Source organism: Echinops telfairi, unplaced genomic scaffold (assembly GCF_000313985.2).
Source record: "Echinops telfairi isolate 266 unplaced genomic scaffold, ASM31398v2 ScPeMD7_6;HRSCAF=24_1, whole genome shotgun sequence".
NCBI classification, from domain to species: domain Eukaryota; kingdom Metazoa; phylum Chordata; class Mammalia; order Afrosoricida; family Tenrecidae; genus Echinops; species Echinops telfairi.
The window spans coordinates 14,381,878-14,403,979 of NW_022103903.1; the positions used below are offsets into that span (position 1 = coordinate 14,381,878).

A 22,102-nucleotide genomic window follows, 5' to 3' on the forward strand; every position below is an offset into this window, starting at 1 on the left:
GGGGGACGGACAGCAGAGAAGTGGGTGAGGGAGACGTGGGATGGGGTAAGATATGATAAAATAATAATAAATTATAAATTATCGGGGATTCGGGGGGAGAGGGAGTGGGGAGAGAGGGGGAAAATGAACTGACACCAGGGGTTCAAGTGGAAAGTGGGTGTCATAAAAATGATGAAGTCAACATATGTACTAAAGTGCTGGACACAGGTGACGTATGTACAGATTGTGATGAGTTGTATGAGCCCCTAATAAAATGATTATTAAAAAAAAAAAAAAGAATGTCACTTTCTGTACTAAGGTTCACCTAACCCAAGCCATGGCATTTCCAATTGCCTCATATGCATATAAAAGTTGAACATTGCATAAGGATGACCCAAAAAAGAATCAATGCATTTGAATTATGGAGTTAGCAAGGACTACTGAAAATATCAAAGACTACCAAAAGCACAAACAAATCTGTCTTTGAAGAAGTACAGCCAGAATGCTCCTAAGAAGCAAGGGTGGTGAGACTGTATCTGACATACTTTGGAGAGGTTATCAGGAGAAACCCATTCCTGAAGTAGGACATTATGCTTGGCGAAGTAGAGGGGCAGCAAAAAAGTGGGCAACCCCTCAACAAGATGAATTAACAACAAAACAGTTCAAATTAGTAACAAATATGGAGGAACAGGAGGAAAAACATAAAGCTTGTACACATAAAAATAAAACAAAACTCACTGCCATAGAGTTACCTCCTCCTCATGTTGCAGCTGTTAGGTGCTGCCAAGTAGGTTGTGACTCACAATGACCATATGTACACCAGAACAAAACAGAGCCCGGTTCTGAAACATCCTCACAATTGTTCTTACGTTTGAGCTCATTATTGAAGCCACTCTGTCCACCTGTAAGTGAATGCTCTCTATCTAGCTTAATGAAAATTCAAGCAGTTTGACACTCAGCCTTAACTCACAATGCAATGCATCCAATACTACATTATCTGTATCACAGCATGGTACTGTTTAGATGGTAACTCGTTTGAGTAAGATGATTTTTAGCAGAGCCATCATAGTTTTAGAGCAAGTCACATCTCTTCAAAAATAACTCTTTTTTCCTTTTGAGAAACTGTCCCTGGCTATCAAACTATTAGGGGGATTTGAAGAGTTAACCACAATAAGCAAGATACTATAAACAGTTCATCATGAATAGCTTATCTCAAAATGAACGCTAGCCTTTCCATTTGGTCACAAATTCAGTTAGAATACTAGCAAAGTATGCTGAAATTGGATGGATGGAATGGACCAAAAGGCACAAGTTATCTGAGAAGGTTGCTCATTCTCCTGACTTCTTCGTCTCCCTCAAAACTCAAATTCATAGCCATCGAGTTAATTATGACTCATAGCAACCAGATAGGAAAAACTATAACTTCTCTTTTGAGGTTCAAGATTGTAAACCTTCCAGAGCAGATAGCCTTACCTTTCTCCCTTGGAATGGCCATTGGTTTCAAAATGCCAACCTTGCGGTTAGCAGCCCAACACATAACCCACTATACCATCCAGGCTCCTCCTCACCCTCAAGGCCACTCTATATCTTCATAGTGAAGGGCCTTTGACCAACTCTCTGAAGACAACCATCTCTGGTTTGCAGATATTTCTGTGTGATGTACCAACCTGAGCCAGAGGCAAACCTGTTAAAAATTTACACCATAAAAAGCAAACAAACAACAGAAAAGAAACTAAATCCCTTTGTCAAGAGTGGTCTTTACAAGTAGTGGAAAAGCAAAATTGTAACAATGAGATGACATATAATGAGTACTTTTTTATTGACTGGATTTCCTTGAAGGCAGATAGATATAATCCTATCACAGACAGCACTGTCCTTTAAGATAGATCTTGTAATGTCCTTTTTGACAATGAATGCAATGCCATTCCTCTTGATTGTGTCATTACCTGGGAGAAATACAAGGCTTTCTACTTCTGTAAAGGATTACCATCTCAGAAACCCACAGGGGAAGTTATACCCTGTCCTATAAAGTTGCTATGGGACTGTATTATGTCTACCAGTTGAGAAGTCAGAACGACTTGATGGCAATGAGTGAATGTCCTTCGGGGCATAGTAAACCATATGATTTTTCTGATGAAAAATGACCATCAGTCCAAATTCAGCTCACTAATGCCTAGGATATTGATCTTTATGCGTTCCGTTTCGTTTTTGATGAATTCCAATCTTCCTAGATTCATACTTTGCATTTGCCAAGTTCTGATTACTAGTAGATGCTGTTTTTTCCCTTTTGACTTGAGCCCCAGCAGCAAGCAAATGAAGATCCTGAAGATCTTACACCCACAGGCGTTCCTCTGCCACATCCCATGGTTGACTCTCCTTTGAGAAAGCAGCTCCTCTCCAACCACATTTTGAGAGCCTTCCAACCCACGGGCCCATCCTCTGGCACGATCCCTGACAAGGTTCTGCTTCCATTCGTTAGGCTTTCAGTACTTTACAATGTTTCAATGAGAAGTAACCATTTAATCCATGATAAATAACAGAGAATTTAACCATGTCAATGCAGTCTTTTTAAATGTTTAAGTGAAAAAAATGGGTCCCATTTTAAAGATATTTTAAGATTCGGAAGTATAAAGAGGCCAATAAAAGCCAAATAAAGAATGTAAGGTGGATGCCTAATGATTTCCCATAGAAATTCTTACAAAATTGCCCTTGTTTGATGAGAGAGGTGAACAAGAGTTGTCATGATAGAGAAGGTCTCTCTGGTAAAGCTTTCCTGGGCATTTTTCTGCAAAAGCTTTGGCTAATTTTCTCAAAAGACTCTCATGAGAAGCAGATATTGGCATTCTTTGGCCCCCAGAAAGTCAACAAGCAAAATACCTTGAGCAACCCCTCAAAAAACTATTGCTACAGCCTTTGTTCTTGACCTGCCCACTTTTGCTTTGACCAGATTACTTCTATCGGTAATTACTTTGATCGCACTTTGTTTTCATGATTGTTCTGGTAAAGCCATGTTTCATCTTCTCTCACAATTTTTCCAAGAAATTCCTCATAATATTGATGTCAGTTGTTTGGAATTTCCATGGAAAACTCTGTTCCTTTTAACAGCTGATGTGGGAGCAACAGTTTTGGCACCAATGGATCAGAAAGTTTGCTCATATTTAATTGTTCACTCAGAATTGTGTAAACTGAGCCAATGGCAGTATCTATGGTTTCAGCTATTATTTCTGCTGCTATTTGTTGATCCTCTTCCATTAGGGAATGGGCAAGATTGGTTTTTCACAAATTGATGTGGATGTCTGCCATAGATGCCTTCATCTTCAACATCCCCTCATTGATCTTAAAATGAGTCATGTATCTGTAAGTTGTAAGAGCTTCAATAAAATGGTCATTTTTGTTTCAATGTGAGTAGAATTCATGTTGCTCTGATAGGACTTCTTTTCAAACTGATGTATTATTTTTCTTAGTGGCCTATTTAGGCATGCTATAACAAGTTAGTACAGTTTATTTTTATACCACAAAAATGGAAATCCATGCATAGCTTTTTCATAATATGCATTTTCCATGGATTTTTGAAGACTCTTTGAATAACATATTCTACTTCCTATGGCTAAAATATAGTGTTTCCAAGGCTGTGATCTTTCAGAAAAGGCGGTGAGATAGTGAATTTAAACTACCAACCTTTCAGCTAGTAAATGCTCAGATAGCCATTTGCATCAACAAAGGATTCCATTTCCTGTGCAGATTTTCAAGTAAGAAAAATGTCAGGTCTGATGACAAGGACATTTGGGCAAGAGCTTTGTTCAGAGCTGAATATATTGTGCTCCAAACTGGTGAATGTTAACAAAACAGACCACACCAGAAAAATATTTAGGAATTAGACACAGACCGATTCATGTGGTATCTATAGGTTGTGTTTCTTCCCAAGGCAATCTGGGAAGGTGTCAGAAACTCAAATAGCTGAAAGTGTCATGTAACATAGCATAAATTAAGAAAGATAATTCATAGAAAAATATGGAACAAATTCAAGAGTTTATAGTCTATCTTTTAAAGGTATCTCTGATTAGCTCTAGCTGAAATGTACTGTGTGAGAATGTGGGTCCAATATCACCAGATCATTCCCTCTGGCTCCCACAGGAAACCAGACTTTGAAATGTCATGAGGACCATACACAGCAGTGGGCCAAACTGCTACTTTGGTTCACTTGACCTAGTATTTGATTATCACTCATAAAAATGCAGTCATGGTGGCAAGCAGGGAGTCTGCACATGGACTTCCCCTCACTAAGCCCAATCTGGTTATCACTGTTTTTTAAAAACATGAAATTTGTCTAAAGAATTTCTAATTTGCTATTCCTCAATCTACGGTACTGTATATTGGCCAAATCCATTTAGATACCTAGTGGATGGTTGATTACTACCTAGGGCTCTTCTATAATGGAAAGTCAGTAATTTGTGGGTTTAATTGTCCTGTCAGCAGCAGTATTAGATTTACTCAATGCTTTAGACTAAACCACATAACAGTACCATTACAGAATTAATTCCACAATTAATTAGCCAAGGGGATGATTAATTGGTTTTGTTATTATGTACCACAATATCTAGAAGGAACAAGAATTGTGGAATGATAGACGGACTTATTGAAGGCCCAGTCATCGCACTTTCCGGCACAGTATTAGCTTTCAAAATGTAAACAATGTGGTGCATTCTCTGTACCAGTGAACACTAATAAATGAAGCTCTTCTTCCAATAGTCAGAACACACAAGTCAGGAACTACGGTAGAAAGGAAAGAAATCATTTGTGTTTATACCTAATGACTTCCTCTCCATTGTTTATTTATTTATGTTTTGTTTTCTTTCCTCATAACTGAGATCTACTCAACTAGAAATTAAGAGAGCAAAAAGAAATGCATTCCTTGATGTGTATAAGGGGGGAAGTGAAGTTTTCATCTCAGTGGAGTTTTCCGCTGAGGCTGCTGCACCCTAGCTATTTCAAATTTTGAAGGTTTTATTTAATTATTTATTTAGTGGGGGGACAGAGAAAAATTATATTAAAATTATAATAATTAAAGCAAAATATCGTTCTCACCACATACAAATCAGAGCTGGAAGAAGTTAAGCTTCTCCATAACAACTCTAGTATAGTGTTTGCTTTGTGCTCTTGAATCCATTCAGACTCATATTGACCCTATAGGGCCCTATGGAGTAGGTGTGCCGCATAGATCTCCTAGGGGTATAATCTTTTTGGGAGGAGCCATGGTGGCACAGTGCTTAAGCTCTTGGCTCCTAATTGAAAGCCATTCTGTGATAGAAAGAGGTAGGAATAGTCATTGTAATTACTATTGCCAAATCAGAACCTATTACACTCAAGTTGATTCTGACTATTCCAAGGATTTCCAGGTGACTAGCAGGATTTCCAAGACTGCACATCTTTCTGAAAACAGACTCTCCCATTGTTCTCCCAGGAAGGAGCTGTTGAGTGTCAGCAATGCTTAACCAAATGCATGGCCAGAGCTCCTTTCCTTGATTACAATATACAATAATAATAATAATAAAAGAAGAAAGAGATGCAACCACTCGAGTATGAATAGCAATGGCTCAGCTCTTCCATGAATAAGGGTGTAATTAACTTTAGTGGACAAAGAAACATAAGCTGCAGCCTGAAAGTAAGAGAACCTGGAAATGGGTAGTGAAAGAAGGTGGCATAAATACCAGCTGAAGCTTGTAACCAAAAAACAGTCAAGCAAGCCCTAAGGCCATCATTACCTGTGCCACCCACTGCTGTAGTCTATTCTGACTGGTATCTAGGGTCATCTGTATCTAGGGTCATCCATCCAAGACCATTCATCTTTACCCTCATCTTTGTCTAGTGGAACAGCTGATAGGTTTGAACAGATTACCTGGCAGTTAGCAATCCATTGCTTACTGTTGTTGTTAGATGCCAGGCTGTGACCTGACTGTCGTGTTGGATCCCCACCCCTACACTTTCATACAAATTCAAGTTGACATAAAATATGAAACTACTAGAGCATCCAACCAGCCAAAAGCCTGCTGAGGCCAACATGTTTGCTTAAAATTTTTAAAATACTGAACTTTGTGAGGTTTCCAAGTTCAGTAATTATCACACAATTGGCAATTCTATCATCTTCATCTACATATTTCTGGATTTTTCCCTTAAAAAAAAAAAATTCCTCAAAGTTAGTTGTCTTCCCTCTCCTGGCTCATTTTTGAGGTCTTCTTGGCATCCTTAAAATGGTTGACCCATCTAAAAACTATCCTTTTATGAGAACATTCTGTAAATTTGTTGCAAAGCCTGAGTTTTGTTTAAAAAAAAGTTATTTTAGCTCTGACCTCAAAATCATGGACACTTTATGTCCAAGGTACATAAAGTATCATTTAACATACCCCATCAATAAATCAGAGATAATTTTTAATTCAGTTAAACTACTGTACTTTTAAAAATGAAGACAATATAAAGTCATCTATTCTTTTTTTTTAAATCATTTTATTTGCTCTCCACTTAAGCCCTTGGCATCAGTTCCTCATTTTTCCCCCTCCCTCCTCACTCCCTCTCCCTCATGAACCCTTGATAATTTATAAATTATTTTGTCATATCTTGCCCTATCTGACGTCTCCCTTCACCCACTTTTCTGTTGTCTGTCTCCCAGGGAGGAGGTCATATATAGATCCTTGTAATCGGTTCCCCCTTTCAAACCAGCTATTCTTCTTGTATTATGTTCATAAAATTAATTTATTTCTTTGTCAGTGCCTATTTAAACAAAGTCTTATTCTCCAAACACAGCATTGGTATAATTGTGCATAACGTGCACATATATTCCATTCTCATCTCTGCCTATAATCCATGAAAACGTGGGAACATGCACAAAAAGAGAATGCCTAACGAATTTGAAATCCTGAGATGACAAGCAGTACCCCAGTGGGGCAAGTCACTTTTTCGGTTTGTTTGCCACCTCGATTCAAGTATACAATTGTCCTAACGCATTGTCCTGATATAATAGTACACACAGCACTAACAGAGATGGGAATCTCAAACTTCTGCTAAATTAGAGATTTAAACTATCTCATTCATCTTGATCACTAATTAGAAAAACAACCAAACAAAACTCCAGTAGAATAGTAGTAAATTCTATTTTAACTGCCCTGCATTGTTTTAATTTTACTGTGAAGCTTAAATGTAACTCACAATTGCCAAGTCCTGAAAATAATACATAGCACAAGCAGGAATTTTTAATCAATGAACCTGCTTAAACTTAGTAAATGGATTAACTGGTAGTGGAAATGTACTAAACGCCTTGATGTTTCTTGTATATATATGTGTGTGTGTGTATGTATATAGAGATATTTAGTATATATTTAGAAAAGCTCAATATACTGCCTTACTTGCAGGCATGGGAATATACAAAGCTAAAAATATATAAAGTACAGAGAACCCCTGCCCCGACTTCAGATCAGCAGCACTCAAAGTGGAAAATCTGCGGTACAAAACTACCTGAGAAATACTTTTACCAAGTGCTGTGCAAACCCCGTCATTCTAAAACAGTCCCCGTGTCGTCGTGAGGGAAGCAAACCAGGTTCAAAGTCCACAAACGCAGTGGGGCTGAGGGTGCAGGGGGTACTGCTATTTGAGAGCGGAGCTGGCGCTGGTACAAAGGGGCAGACACAGGGCAGACCGCCTTTGACTCCCCCTGGAATGTGCTCACGCTGGTCTTCCGATTGGGACTGTCATCTGTTAGAGGGGTTTTCTTTTCTTTCTTTTTTTCTTTTAAAATAATGTGATCCCAGTGTGCTCGCTTTCTCTTGTAGACAACACATGATCCCCAGAGCTGAACAAATATTGACCCACCCCACCATTACACTGCACCCCTAGATGCACCAGTTTCCAAAGGCCGGGTGCCTAGGGACTTGGGAGAATCTTCCTGAGAGGCTGTAGTCCTAGCAAAGAAAATTCAGCCCACTGGGGTTGCTAATTCAGCAGGCATGCCTGGGGAGAGGGGGAGAAGAAAGGACGTTGACGATTACTTACAGTGCGCGTCCAGGACCGAGAGCAGCAAGGGGAGGCACGCTAGCAGCGCCGCGCAGCGCCCCCCGCGAGCCCTCATCGCGGAGCCGGGGGCGGCGGGCGTGGGAAGCGGCGCGGCGGGACCGGAGGGCTGGGCTGGGCGGCCGGGCTGCAAGTCTGGGCGCCGTGGAGCGAGCAGGGCTGACTGCCCGGGCCCAGCGCGTGCCAGCGCAACAGCGATTGTGAGGGCGGAGGAGACCGCCTGGTCCCAGCCCCCAGCCCGGGAGGGGATAACCAGGACATTTCCAGGAAGCTCTGGGAGCTAGGGGGGAGGGCGGAGGGCGAATGCTTGGAGGCCTATTAGGCACTGCGGTTTGCAACCCTCCTTCGCTTGTCACGGAGTTCCGGCGTCTGGGTTCCCTTCCCCAGGGATGTGAAGTTTCTGAAGTTCCTGAGAACAAGGGAACACACTACAAACCGGGAGCAAGCGCAAAGACTGCGTGGGAGGCTCAGCGGCTAAGAGCACAGGAGAATTTTCTGGGAGAGGAGCGTTCCAGAGAGATCGACTTGGAGGATGAGGATGTCCCCAGAACCTAGAAGCTGTTTTAGAGCTTGAATTCTGAGCGCCTGGCTTCAGGAGGCTCTGGATGACAGTGAACGCCCCCAAATCTGTTCTTGCGTTTATCTCTAACCTGCCTCATCTTCAAAAGTATCTTCCTTCTTGGTCTGAGAGAATCTGCTCTCCAGTATGTCAGTCTTTTCACTACTTCACCCCCAGTGTTAAGTGATTCAATTATCGGTACAATTTATTTCTCGGTAGCATTCTGTATATTAAATAAAATAACTCTTAAGTATTGTATTTATTTACCAAATGTATAGGTAATCCCTGACTTACCAGACTTGTGGTTCATTGTGAGTTACTCCCAACTGATGAAGATCAAAGTTTGCAGCCTTCAGTATGGATGTAAAGAGAACCAACATTCTCACAACTGGACCAATAGGTAACATGATAGAGAAAAGATTGAAGTTGTCAGGATTTCATCTTGCTTGGATCCACAATCAATGCTCATGGGAGCAGCAGTCAAGAGATCGAAAGAGGCATTACCTTGGGTAAATCTGTTGCACAAGCCCTCTTTAAAGTGTTGAAAAGCTAGCATGTTACTTTGAGGACTTAGGCACACATGACTCAGATGATGGTATTTTCCATCGCCTCAAATGCATGTGAAAATAGCATATTGAATAAAGATTTGAATTGTAGTGCTGTCAAAGAATATTGATAGTACCATGGACTGCCCCCCCCCCCCAAATGCAAACACACAAAATAAAAACAGCCCTGCTTTGAAGGAAGTACAACCAGAAAGCTCCTAAGAGGCAAAGATGGTAAGACTTCATCTCTTGTACTGGGGGCATGTTATCAGCAGAGACCAGTTCCTGGAGAAAGACATCACGCTGGGTAAAGTAGAAAGGCAGTGGAAAAGGGGAAGCCCCTCAACAGGACTGATTGACCTCGTAGCTGCAACCACTGGCTCAGGCACAGGAGCAATTGTGAGGATGGCACAGGAGTGTGCAGCCCTCAAGCAGATGGACTGACATAGTGACTGCAACGCTGATTTCATACACAAGAGCCACTGTGAGAACAGAGTAGGAGCAGCCAGTGATCCCTTCGGTTGTACATCGAGTTGCTATCTCTTGGAAGCGACTTCATGACACCTAACCCCCACCACCAACGGTGCAGAGGACTATCTTCTTTTATATCATTACTAATATGAGCTACATATAATGTTAAGTACATCTGCAAGTTTACATGTACTGTTTCCCACACCAAAAACAAATAAAACCCAGATTTATAAAGACACTAATGATGAAAGGAAATAATTAAAACATTTAAAAAGGAGGGATGTGACTTATGCCAGAACCTACCTTACTCAGGAGCTGATGGAACAGGACTGCATAGTAAACCAGGGTAGAGTATCATTGTAAGGTGTCAAAAATTCCCAAGGAGGCAAAATCTATAAAAGTTTGGCTCAAAGCATCAAATGAGATCTAGAACAAAAGCAAAAATATCCAATCTACACATTTTAAAAATGTGTGAAGGAATAAAGGGAATGTTAGAAGAACATAGAAAATCTTTTAAAAAAAAACTCCCAAAATTTTATTTGAAAGTATATTTTTGCACCCTAAATTTGTACTGTAGTGCCAATAATATTTGTGTGTTCTATACTGTGATCTCAAACTTTAAAAAAATCATCTATTGTTATGTATATTATATATACATGTATGTGTATATATATATAACCATGTATGTGTGTGTGTATATATATATATAAAACCAGTGGACATATATATATGACCAGTGGTCACAATTATTGCCAATGGAAAGAAACTGAAAGTATATTCATGGTTAATGAAAGAATCAAAGATGTCCTGTATCACCATTCCTATTCAATTTTGTGCTGAAAGTCTTTGCCAAAGCTATAAGACAAGAAAGGAAAATTAGAGGCATCCACATTAGCAAAGAAGAAATAAAACTGTTTATAGATTATATGATCCTATATATAGAAAATCCCAAAGTGCATACCATGACTCCAGGGCTCATATAGGTCATATGAAAAGAAACCCACAAAAACAAAAACAAAAAAAACCCCACTGCCATCAAGTTGATTTTGACTCATGGCTACCCTAGGTGAGGTTTCTGAGGCTGTAAATCTTTATGGGAGCAGACATACAGATAAAGCTTTTTTTTCTCTCTCTAATCCTCATCTTTCTCCCACATAGCTGCTGGTGGGGTTGAACCATTCACCTTGAGGTTAGGAGGCCAATGCCCAATCTTGAGCTCTTGGGGGAAACGATGTCTTTCAAGGTAGGTCATTGAAATAGTTGAGTAAGTTCTCCAACAGTTTGGAGAAAGATAGAAGGATACCTGCCATAAATATTGTCAGCAGAGCAACATCAATTTCTCAACCTGCTATGATGTGTCAGAAACAACACTGGACTCAATCATCTAATAACCTTTTAAAGTAGGTAATACCCACAGAACAGGAGTGAGAATAGTGATACCAGAAGGGTAAGGGGAAGAGGGGAGTGGTAGGAAGAAAGGGGTAACTGATCGCAATGATCGACACATAGCCATACACCCCTCTACAGGGGGAAGAACAACAGAAAACATGGGGGAAGGGAGACAGCAGTCAGTATGAGAGATGAAAATAATAAGAACGTACAATCTATCAGGGGGTTATAAGGGTGGTGTGGGGAGGGGCGAATAAAAAAAAGAGGAGCAGATACCAAAGGCTCAATAGAAAGTAAATGTCTAGAAAACAATGAAGGTAACATATGTGCAAACATGCCTGATTCAATTGATATATGGATTGTGATAAGAGTTGTACAAGCCCCCAATAAAATTATTACCAAAAAAAGTAGGTATTACCACTCTTGATTTTACAGATGGAATACTTGGAGTGCACTACCTAGATGCAGAGAGTATAATCTGTGTGAGACATGTGAGTTCAAATTAAGGTCCCACAAACTAGGAAAAGAAAGAGCAATTTTAAATCTAGGTGTATGTAGTACCAGACTAATATTTTCCCTGGATGAAGCAGACTTTCCAGTGTCCTTGCTCTTTTCCTTATGTTAGCGGAAACTGGATGGACACACAGGTCCCCACATATTATGCAAGCATTTTTTTCTGTGAACAATTACTTGCCATTTCTTCTCCAAACAATACAATTCAGATTGAAAAAATAGAATAAAATATTGTGAAACAGCCAATCTTGGGAAAATCAAATATCTAATAATCTCTATATGTAAACATTCTGGGAAAAACATAATGTTAACACTGCATATATCACTGGGTACTGAGTTTTGAGATCTTACTTTCTTCAACTTGTCCCCTTTCTTGTATTTTCCATCTTTTCTAGTGTATGTATTTCTTTTTATCCTAATCCCCTACCATACATATCATAGAACTGTGATAAGTATTATGCAAGTTAAAAGGTTACTGTCATTTAAACGAGGAGCCCAGTGCATTTTGGTAGAGTTATCTGAACAACTGAAATAATGCTGCATGGGAGCCCTCTGCCATTCCATCCCCAGGCCTTATGATCCTGTAGAGTTGGACTGATAAACCACAAAATCGTGGCTTCAAAACCACTCGCTTCTTGGTGGGAGAAAGTTAAGCTGTCTGCTCCCGTAAAGATTTACAGCCTCGGAAACCCTATATAGGATCACTATGAGTCAGAATCAACTAGATTGCAGTGAGGTATATAAATGCCCCCTAGGATTTGGGAGCCCAGATATTGAGCATTTAAAGTGTTGACGGAATCCCAGAGATTATTATTCCTGCTCCACAAAACAAAATAAAACAAAACACGCCGCGATATGAGCTCCCTGAATCTCAATTGGCGATCATGGAGATAAGCCAGCAACATCCTCTATCTCTGTACGGATAGACTCAGGCACCTGCATGAGTCCCAGCCCCCTGGGTTTATCTCTAAGACGCTCCCGTTGCTAAGTTACAAAAAAAAAAAAAAAACCCTCCTTCACTTAAACCACGCCCCAATCTCTTTCTACCTTCCTGGCATGGGAGGGGCGCCGGCTTCCTTCAGCCACTCAGAGGCCTTCACTGAGGGCCCTCGACTGATAATTGGAGAAGTTCATGGGCGGGGTTTGGGGCGGGGTTTCCGCGCAGAGGAGAAACGTCAGCACGTCGACGCGGGGGTTTTTGGGTTTTCTTCGGCCGGATTCTACTCTCCCCGCCCTAGGTCCTCTGCGCTTTGGGCTCTGCATCCCCCGGGGAGGAGCGTAGTCCTTGTCCTCTCAGACGCACGCAATGATCAGGGCTTGGTGACTGGACGAGTAGCCTTCGCCGGTTTCTCAGCCTCCCTGTGCTTATCCGCCAAAGAGGCTCATCGGAACGCCGGCGCCCCACGGGACTTGGCCTGGAGCAGCCAGGAGCCCATCCCCGCTCCCTGGGGCCCGGCCCTGCTCCGGCGCGGATGGGAGGCGGCGGGAGGAGCTGCAGGGGATGTTCAGTCTGATGGCCAATTGCTGCAGCTGGCTCAAGCGGTGGCGGGAACCCGTCAGGTAGGCTGGAGCAAGGTGGCCTGGCGCCTCCCCAGTGTTGGGGTGGCGGCCCAGAGGGTCCGGGAGGTACCTCCGATCCTTGCCCCAACCCCAGGCGCTCATTCCTGCTCGGCTTGGTCTGGCCCTGCAGGGAGAAATGTTTTAAGGTGTATGTAGCTTTATTGCTTGGTTACGTTTAAGATAAGTTCTGATCAATGTGGCTTCGTTTTACAGGATATTGTACATAGAATTTCTTAAATTGTGCCTGGGGGGTTGGTAATGTGTGTAACTGGAAACTTTTGTGTTTTTCCTCTGAAGCAGCCTCCACATAACCCTTTCCATCATACACACACCCACACCCTGTTTTGTTGGATGACTTGGGTTAGAAATAAATCTGGCTCCACTAAATTATATGGTTTAACCGTTTAGACCTCATCTTCCACATATGTTAAATGGGGGTGTGTTAGACAGGCTGGCACAATAAACTATCTCAGGGGGTGATGGTATCTATGCTTTAGGGATGTTGTATTCAGTGAGAGTAACAGATAACAATGTGTGTACTAGTCTGCAGTGTAGTGTCAATTTTCATATGTACTCTATTGAAAAAGTGTCTACCTCTTAATATTCTTTTTTGAAAGATAGGTGTATTAATATTAATATCTCTTGCTTGTTACTTGATCTGTTACTTGATACTCATTCACATACTGTGTTAGAAAGAAGTCATTGAATATGATGCTTTTAAAACCCTGTGGCCCAATCTATTAAGGGACCTTGATTTTGGTTCTCATTATAAGTAATGTTAACTTCATACATTTCTACTCCAGATTTAAGTCAAGAATAAAACAAGTTTGTTTTTTTACTGTTGAAATTTTAACCATAGGATGAACTGTCCTTTAACGAATGACTCTGAAAAGCTACACAAATACTGAACATATATATTACATCTGGAAAGTAAACTTGCATTGAATGAAGCATTTGAAATTAACTGTTCACTCTAACCAGATCTGAGGGTTGACTTTTTATTCCACTATGATAGATAACATAATATCTGTAGCAATGCAAAGCATTCTTATTTAAATATAAATGGTAAGATCTCATGATTTTTACAGTGAGATTTTTTATTTTTCAAGAATAATTTCCTCTTTGAAACTTTATGCTTTCTGAAGAATTTTTAAAGGTCAGTGTGCTATCTTTCATTGAGGAGCCCCTAAGTGGCCCAAATGGTTAAGTACTGGACCACTAAAGGAAACGTGGTTCAGATCTACCCAGAAACACTTCAGAAGTAAAGACTGGCAATTCTGATGCCAACTGTCCCCACAACACTATGTCTGAGGGTGAGTTCGATGATTCTTTGCTATAGCCATCCAGAACTCACAAGCAATGCCACAATTATGGGAATCTTTAGGGAAGTTAACAGCTTACAATTTCAGGTGTAAAATTCAGATGAGAAATGATCAGATTACAGTTATTCAGTCAGGACAGTTTCTTCTCTGCCATGGCCCCTCTTGCCCTCAGTCTCTTGGTCTAAGCAAAATCCTACTCAGGTGATGTTAAAAAGCTCTTTTTGGACTGCCAAAAATGCCCCAAAGGCATGCCACTACACTACCCTGTTTCCCCGAAAGTAAGACATCCACTGAAAATAAGACCAACTTACAGTTTTGCCTCTAGCTGAAATATAAGGCATCCCCCTGAAAATAAGACCTCCCCGAAAACAAGGCCCCCAGAAACTACTGTAACTCTGGACTGTAGTGGTGGGCGCCCCCGAGCAGCTCACTGTTGGCCACAGTGCAGCCGAAGCAGACAGGAAGTGTGAGGTCTCTTTTAATAAAACAATAAATGTGTACCATATTCTTCTTCATGGAAAAATAAGACATCCCCTGAAAATAAGACCCAGCGCATCTTTGAGAGCAAAAATTAATATAAGACACTCTTATTTTTGGGGAAACGGGGAAACATCACTACAAAGGCACTCCGCTCCAGCTCCTTGGGTCAGCAAACCCAGCTCCTGTAATGGTTTACAGTCTCTATAGAGCAGTGGTTCTCAACCTTCCTGTGCCGCGACCCTTTCATACAGTTCCTCATGTGGTGGTGACCCCCCACCATAAAATGATTTTCATTGCTACTTCATCACTGTAATTTTGGTACTGTTATGATTCGGGCGACCCCTGGGAAAGGGTTGTTCGACCCCCAGGTTGAGAACTGCTGCTGTACAGGGTTGCTATGGGTAGGAATCTGCTCCATGGCAGTGGGATTTTCCCTCAAAAATGCGGAGTTCTTAATCAGAGTTTGTCTTTGCCAAGTTATAGTTGGAATTGCTGTCTATTTTCAGTTTAAATTTACTTCGTTTCAGTCTTTTTTTTTTAAGAAATAGGTAACAAATCTTGACGTTCTGGCCTCCCAGAGCATGGACCAGGGATGTGAGTAGCCTTGCTGTCTGCAGAATGCATTGGGAAGTGGATTGTTGCAGAAGCAGTTAGGTTGACATTTAGCACCTTATCATTTGATCTCCATATGATCCATTTAAATTTGCTAAAGTTTTTAATATTTACTGCTTTCTTTTCCATTGAGGTTTTTATTTGTTTTACTTTGTTGTCTTTGTTAGTTTGGTTTTTTTTTACCTTTAATGATATGAAATGTAGGATAGGTAAATCTATAGAGACAGTAACTGGACTAATGGTTCCTTGGTTGGGGGGAAATGGGGAGGTAATAATGATGAAAAACGAAAATGAAGAAGATGTTCTAAAACTGAATGTAGTGATGATTATACAAATTTTCTTGCTGTCATTGAGCTATTAATGTGTATGTTATAGTGTATATTATATTAATGTGTATGTAAGTTATATTGGCATATAATTTAAAACTTGAGAAAAAAAAGAAATAGGTAACAAATCCTTGAAGCCCTGGCCCCCAATTTATCTTACATATCCCTCCCCTAAAACAAGAGACACACATTTCACACTAAGCAACATGGCTGGATATTTTCTGTTATCAGTGTCACTCCTGCCCTGGAGTCAATTCTGACTCCTGCTGGTCCATAGGACAGAGTAGAACTGCCCTTGTGGGTTCCAGGAGCTGGTGATTTTGAACTGCTTACCTGTGGTTAGCAGCCTAACTCATAACCCACTATGCTACTGAGGCCCCTGTACGTCAGTGTGGTATCTAGTACAGCACACTATGGCATGGTATGTCATCTCTGTGTGAATTTTTTCAGTAAGGCCTGCTCTTCATACATATAACTGGAATTTTTTAACATCATTTATAGAAACTGATGAGTTCCTAACTTCCTAATTAAGCCGTACTTACAGATTAGAAAGAATTATCTGATTGGCTGAACTGGAATGTCTTTTTACCTTCCCATACGTTCTTGCTTATATATAGTAAGCATCATGTAATTTAAGGATTGAAAGGAGCCTAGAGATATTTTACTACCTATACTTTAGAGCAGAAACAACGGACACTAAGAATTTGGCTTGGTCAAGAGTTTAAAGATGGCAAATGATCACCAAGGTTGACATTCTGCTATGAAACCCACTGCCCTCTAGTGTGATAAACTCATAGTGACCCTGTAGGATGGAGCAGAGCTGCCCCTTTGGTATCCAAGGCTGTAAATTACCACTGGACCAAAACGCCGCAACTTTCTCCTACAGAGCAGCTGGCAGATTTGAACTGCTAACCTTACACAGTTAACAGCCCAGTGGGTAATCCTCGGTGCCACCAAAGCTCAGTTTATCAGTGTTCACTAAATGTAGATAGTGATTTTTGTGTGTTCCAGTACAACATTACTATTTTAACTTCTTATTGTGGTAGATAGTGATTTTGATGTACTTGTATGTGGGCTGTACAACCCAACTTAAATATCAGAAAATAGGGTACTTGTGTACCAAATCAAATTTCTGTGCGTGTGTGAGGGGTTTCATTTTTATGACTTTTTGGTAAGTTGTTTCATTCTCTTAAATATATGGAATGTGTGTTTGGGTTACTTTTAAAATGTAAAGCTCGATTCAAGTAATTTAAAGTATAATAGATAATACTTTGATGTGTTGAACTTAAAACAATTTAGTGATGTATTTTATTTTAGATGTGTCTACTTTTGAAGTTAGAAATAGTATTTTTCTTGCTTAAGTGGCTGTAATAATGTCATTCACAAAAGATTTCAGAATTCACATTTTCTGAGTCCAAGTTCAGCACTCTCATGCCATGCTGCTGCTTAAAATGTATAACTTTGTAGATATTTTGCATTTTGTATTTTCATGAATACATTGGTGAGGTTTAATGAGCTGTTGAATGTAAAACTGATGATCTACTCTGTGAACTGTTCCTCCCCGCTCCCACTACCATGACTCGAATTCTATCTTGCAAGACTGGCTAGACCAGAGGAGGTACACTGGTACAGATAGGAACTGAAAATACAGGGAATCCAGGATGGATGAGCCCTATAAGACCAGTGGTGTGAGTGGCAAAACAGGGAGGGTAAAGGGAGAATGGGTAGGAAAGAGGGAACCGATTACATGGAACTGTGTGTGACCTCCTCCCTGGGGGACAGACAACCAAAAAGTGGATGAAGGGAGACGTCGGACAGGGCAAGATATGACAAAATACCCATTTATAAACTATCAAGGGCTCATGAGGGAGGGGGGAGCGGGGAGGGAGGGGAAAAATGAGGACCTAATGTCGGGGGTTTAAATGGAGAGAAAATGTTTTGAGAAACGATGTACAAATGCGCTTTACACAATTGATGTGTGTATGGATTGGGATAACAGTTGTATGAGTCCCCAATAAAATGTTAAAATAAATAAATAGATAAATAAATAAATAAATTTTTAAAAAAAGAACTGGAAAAAAAGATTTAAAAAGTTTAAAAGGAGGGGGAGTGGGGCGGGAGGGGGAATAAGAGCAGCCGTTATTAACGGCCACAGTAGAAGGCAAATGTTTTGAGAATGATGAGGGCAACAAATGTACATATGTGCTTGACACAATGGATGTAGGTATGGATGGTGGTAAGAATTGTACGAGCCCCAATAAAATGATTTTTAAAAGTTTAAAAGGGATTTGGTGTGCACTATGCTAAGGAGCCCTGGTGATGCGGTGAGTGAGCATGGGACTGCTCACTCACATGCCTGCTGTTCGCGGTCCACTTGGTGCTCCCTGGGAGAGCACTGAGGCCGTTTGCTTCCATAAAGATACACAGCTTCAGAAACTGCCTGGGGCAGTTCTGTTATAGTTCATAGACTCTCTGTAAATAAATTAGAAGCAATTCCACGGCAGTTTTATGCACTGTCAGTTTGAAAATAACATAGAAGTTTTATTTGATAATGTAAATCACAAAAATTATGTAAGACAAGGGATCTGTTGTTTTTATCTCCTGTTGAGCTAACCCGTTAGCCTCTCTTAAGCCCTATTTTATTATTCATTTAGTTTTTAAACTCTTTCCCATTATTAATTACTATCTTGAAACCATGAGCATATTAACCTTTTCAGTATGTTTTAGGTAATTTGATATCAGAAAAAGTTGTGATTTTAATTAAATTCTCTAATGAGCTATTACTTTGAGGTGAAGAGTTATAAATTAAATGAATTATAGTACTTTTTAAACTTGAAATCATAATTTAATTTTACTAAATATTTGCTTCGTAAATGGAGAATAAGAAAATGTATTCGTGGCGTTTCATTTAGTAAAAATGCCTACTGTTTGCCTAGTCCATTTGCTTCTGCGATTATACAGTTGATTAAGGTAAGTATTTATAGTCGAGGAGCTTGAAATGTTGGTGGAGAAAGTTTAGGTTTAGTTGCTAGTAATAAGCAAGAATGATGGAGGAAGGTCTGGGAAGATCAACTGAAGGAGTGGCAGAAAAGGAGCCTAGCGTTTAGACTTGGTTCTGGCTAGAAGAAAGTTAGATTTCTGTCAATAATATGCAATTCATGACCTGAATTAATCTACACTGTGAGTGCTCTTCACCCACGCCAAGAAATTTGGAAGACAGCTACCTGGCCGACTGACTGGAAGAAATGCATCATCATGCTCATTCCAAAATAAAGTGATCCAACAGAACGTAGAAGTTATTGAACAAATGTCATTCATATTGTCACATGCAAGTAAAATTTTGCTGGAGATAATTCAAATATAGCTGCAATCATACATCATAAAAGGAATGATGGATGCAATGATTGATACATAACCACACACACCCCTCCAGGGGGATGAACAACAGAAACCATGGGGGAAGGGAGACAGCAGTCGGTGTAAGATATTAAAGAAATAACAATCTCTAATTTATCAAAGGGTCACGAAAGTGTGGGGGGCTGGAGGGTGGGACAAAAGAGGAACTGAGGGCTCAATAGAAAGTAAATGTCTACAGCAGAATGATAGGGGAACAATGGAGCCACACTTTGTAAACGGTTTGAAACAGCCTGAGACCGAGAATTATTATCCTCCAAATAAATAAATTAAAAAAATAAAAGAATGATAGGAACATATGTACAAATATGCTTGATACAATTGATATATAGATTGTTATAAGAGTTGTAAGAGCCCCCAATAAAATGATCTTTTAATTAAAAAAAAAGGGAACTACCAGAAATTCTAGCTAAATTCAGACAGGGATACAGAACTAGGAATATCATTGTTGATTTCAGATGAATCTTGGCTGAAAGCAGAGAATAGCAAGATGATATGTATCTGTGTTTTATTTTATTTTTAATTTTTAATAAATGACTTTATTGGGGCTCTTATAAAAATCCATACATCCATTGTGTCAAGTACATTTGTACATATGTTGCCATCATCCTTTTCAAAACATTTTCTTTCTCCTTGAGCTCTTGGTATTAGCAATTTTTTTTCTTCCCTCCACCGTCCCACCCTTATGTGAACCTTTGATAAATTATAAATTATTGTTATTTTCCTATCTTACACTGTCCTCTGGCTGTCTCCCTTCACTCATGTTTCTGTTGTTCGTCTCCCGGCCGGGGGATGAGGTTGTACATTGATCATGGCGATCAGTTCCCCGTCTCCTCCCCCACCTTCTCTCTACCCTCATGGTATCGCTACTCCCATTATTGTTCCTGAGGGGTTTATCTGTCCTGTTGAGCTCTTATCTGTACCAGTGTACGTGTCCTGGCCTAGCTGTGGATCTTAACAAACCAGGGACAACATGCCAAAAATACCAGAGCACTTGTAATCCTGTGGAATCCGAAGAAAGATCAAGAGCCAAATGTGTGAACAGAACAGAGGAATACTGTGTGGTTTAAAATTGGAAAATTTCATGTCAGAATTGTATCCTCTTACCCTATTTACTCAAGCTAGTATGCTCAGTAAGTAATCCAACTAGGTGAACTCTGTGAAGAAGAGCATAGAATCAGAATTGCAGGAAGACAGCAGCAGCCCGCTGTTTGTCATTAGGTACACTGAGTCTGACTGGGCCCCTAGTGACCTTTGCACGACAGAATGAACACTGGCCGGGCCTTTGCCATTCTCACAATTGTTCCTTTGCTCAAACCCAGTGTTACAGCCACTGGGTCTGCCCATAACATTGAGGACCTTCCTCTATTTCAGTGTCCCTCATCTTTACCAAGTATTATATCCACGTCCAGGGACCAGTCTTTCCTGAACTTGTCCAAAGGATAAAGATGAGGTCTTGCCAAGTATCACTTTGGTCATACATCTTTCAAGACATACTCATTTCGCCTTTTAGCAGTTGTGTTACGCAGGGTTCTCTAGAGAAACAAAAACAAGATACTGATGAATATATATATAGGTTTAGACAGCTAGAAGGAATATCATGGCTAATTAGTCCACACAGCAGTACGGAGGGAAGACTCAGTTCAACTCACTTTCGTTAATATACTGAAGGTCCTTCAACTCATGAGGGCTGCTGGTCCAAGGTCAAGGAAGCAGATAGTGCAGTCTTCCAGCAGGCAGTAGGGTGGGTCAGCAACAGTCAGTAGCTCTGAGCTTAGTGAAGCAGGCCCTCAAACTCCAGCTCCACAGACCATAGCCCACGGTATGGCTCAGCCCACAGGTAGTGCAACACACAGTTGAGGCAAAGAACTAACTCAAGCAGCTGCACGCTGGTCCGATCACCAGGGAGGAAAAGAGATGGGGTGCCAGCCCCAGAGTATTTATCTCAGTTGCTGTCCACTTGAGCTGCGACTTGATTAAACTCTACTCACATGTTCCTAGGGAGAGACCTAGTTGGTACAATAAGCCTAACTATCACAGCAATCCATGGTATTTTCTGTATTCTTCACCAGAATCACATCAAAAACAATAGTTCATGCTTATTCTATGTCCAACTTTCACATGCATACGAGGCAGTTAAAAATATCATGGCTAGAGTAAGGTACACATTAGTCCTCAAAGTAACATTCTTACTTTTCAATACTCTGAAGAGGTCTTGTACAACTGATCTGCCCAATGCAAGACATCTTTTGGTCTCTTGACTGCTGCTTCCATGAGCATTGATTGTGGATCCAAGCAAGATGAAATCCTTGGGAACTTCAATCTTTTCTTTTTTTCAATCTTTTCTCATGATATTATCTGTTGGTTCAGTTGTGAGGATTTTGGTCTTCTTTGAGTTGTAATCCATTACTGAAGGCTGCAATCCTTGATCTTCATTAGCAAGCACTTCAAGTCCTTCTTACTTTCAGCAATCAAGATTGTCATCTGCTTATCACAGATTGTTCATAAGTCTCCCTCAAATCCTTCTTTATATAATCCAACTTCTCTGATGTTTGCTCAGGATTCAAATTAAACAAGTAGGATGAGACGATACAATTCCTTAATGCACATTTTCCTGATTTTAAACTATGCAGGAATTCCATGTTCTGTTTCCTTTTGATCCATGTACACAGGAGCACAATAAAGAATCCTAGAATTCCCATTCTTCTCAAAGTTATCCATAGTTTGTTTTGATTCACATAGTCAAATACCTTGACATAGTCAGTAAACCTCAATTGTATATCTTTCTGGTATTCTTTGCTTACAGCCAAGAATCACCTGACATCGTGTCTATCACAAATATATTATTTTCCAACTACTATCCCTTCCTCTTTG

At 40.3% G+C, this 22,102-nt stretch overlaps 2 protein-coding genes across 3 annotated transcripts in view; one reads left to right on the forward strand and one right to left on the reverse strand.

Annotated features, from left to right (window-relative positions):
- Positions 1 to 8,095, reverse strand: part of PROS1 (protein S) — a 98,104-nt gene extending 90,009 nt beyond the window's left edge. The window contains exon 1 of the mRNA XM_045286250.1: positions 8,020 to 8,095. Within this exon, the coding sequence (XP_045142185.1) occupies positions 8,020 to 8,095 (76 nt within the window). The remainder of the gene's footprint in view (positions 1 to 8,019) is intronic.
- A 4,652-nt stretch (positions 8,096 to 12,747) lies between these two features.
- Positions 12,748 to 22,102, forward strand: part of ARL13B (ADP ribosylation factor like GTPase 13B) — an 86,828-nt gene continuing 77,473 nt past the window's right edge. For both annotated transcript variants that reach the window (XM_045286258.1, XM_045286259.1), the window contains exon 1: positions 12,748 to 13,074. In XM_045286258.1, the coding sequence (XP_045142193.1) occupies positions 13,016 to 13,074 (59 nt within the window). In that variant the 5' untranslated portion in view covers positions 12,748 to 13,015. The remainder of the gene's footprint in view (positions 13,075 to 22,102) is intronic.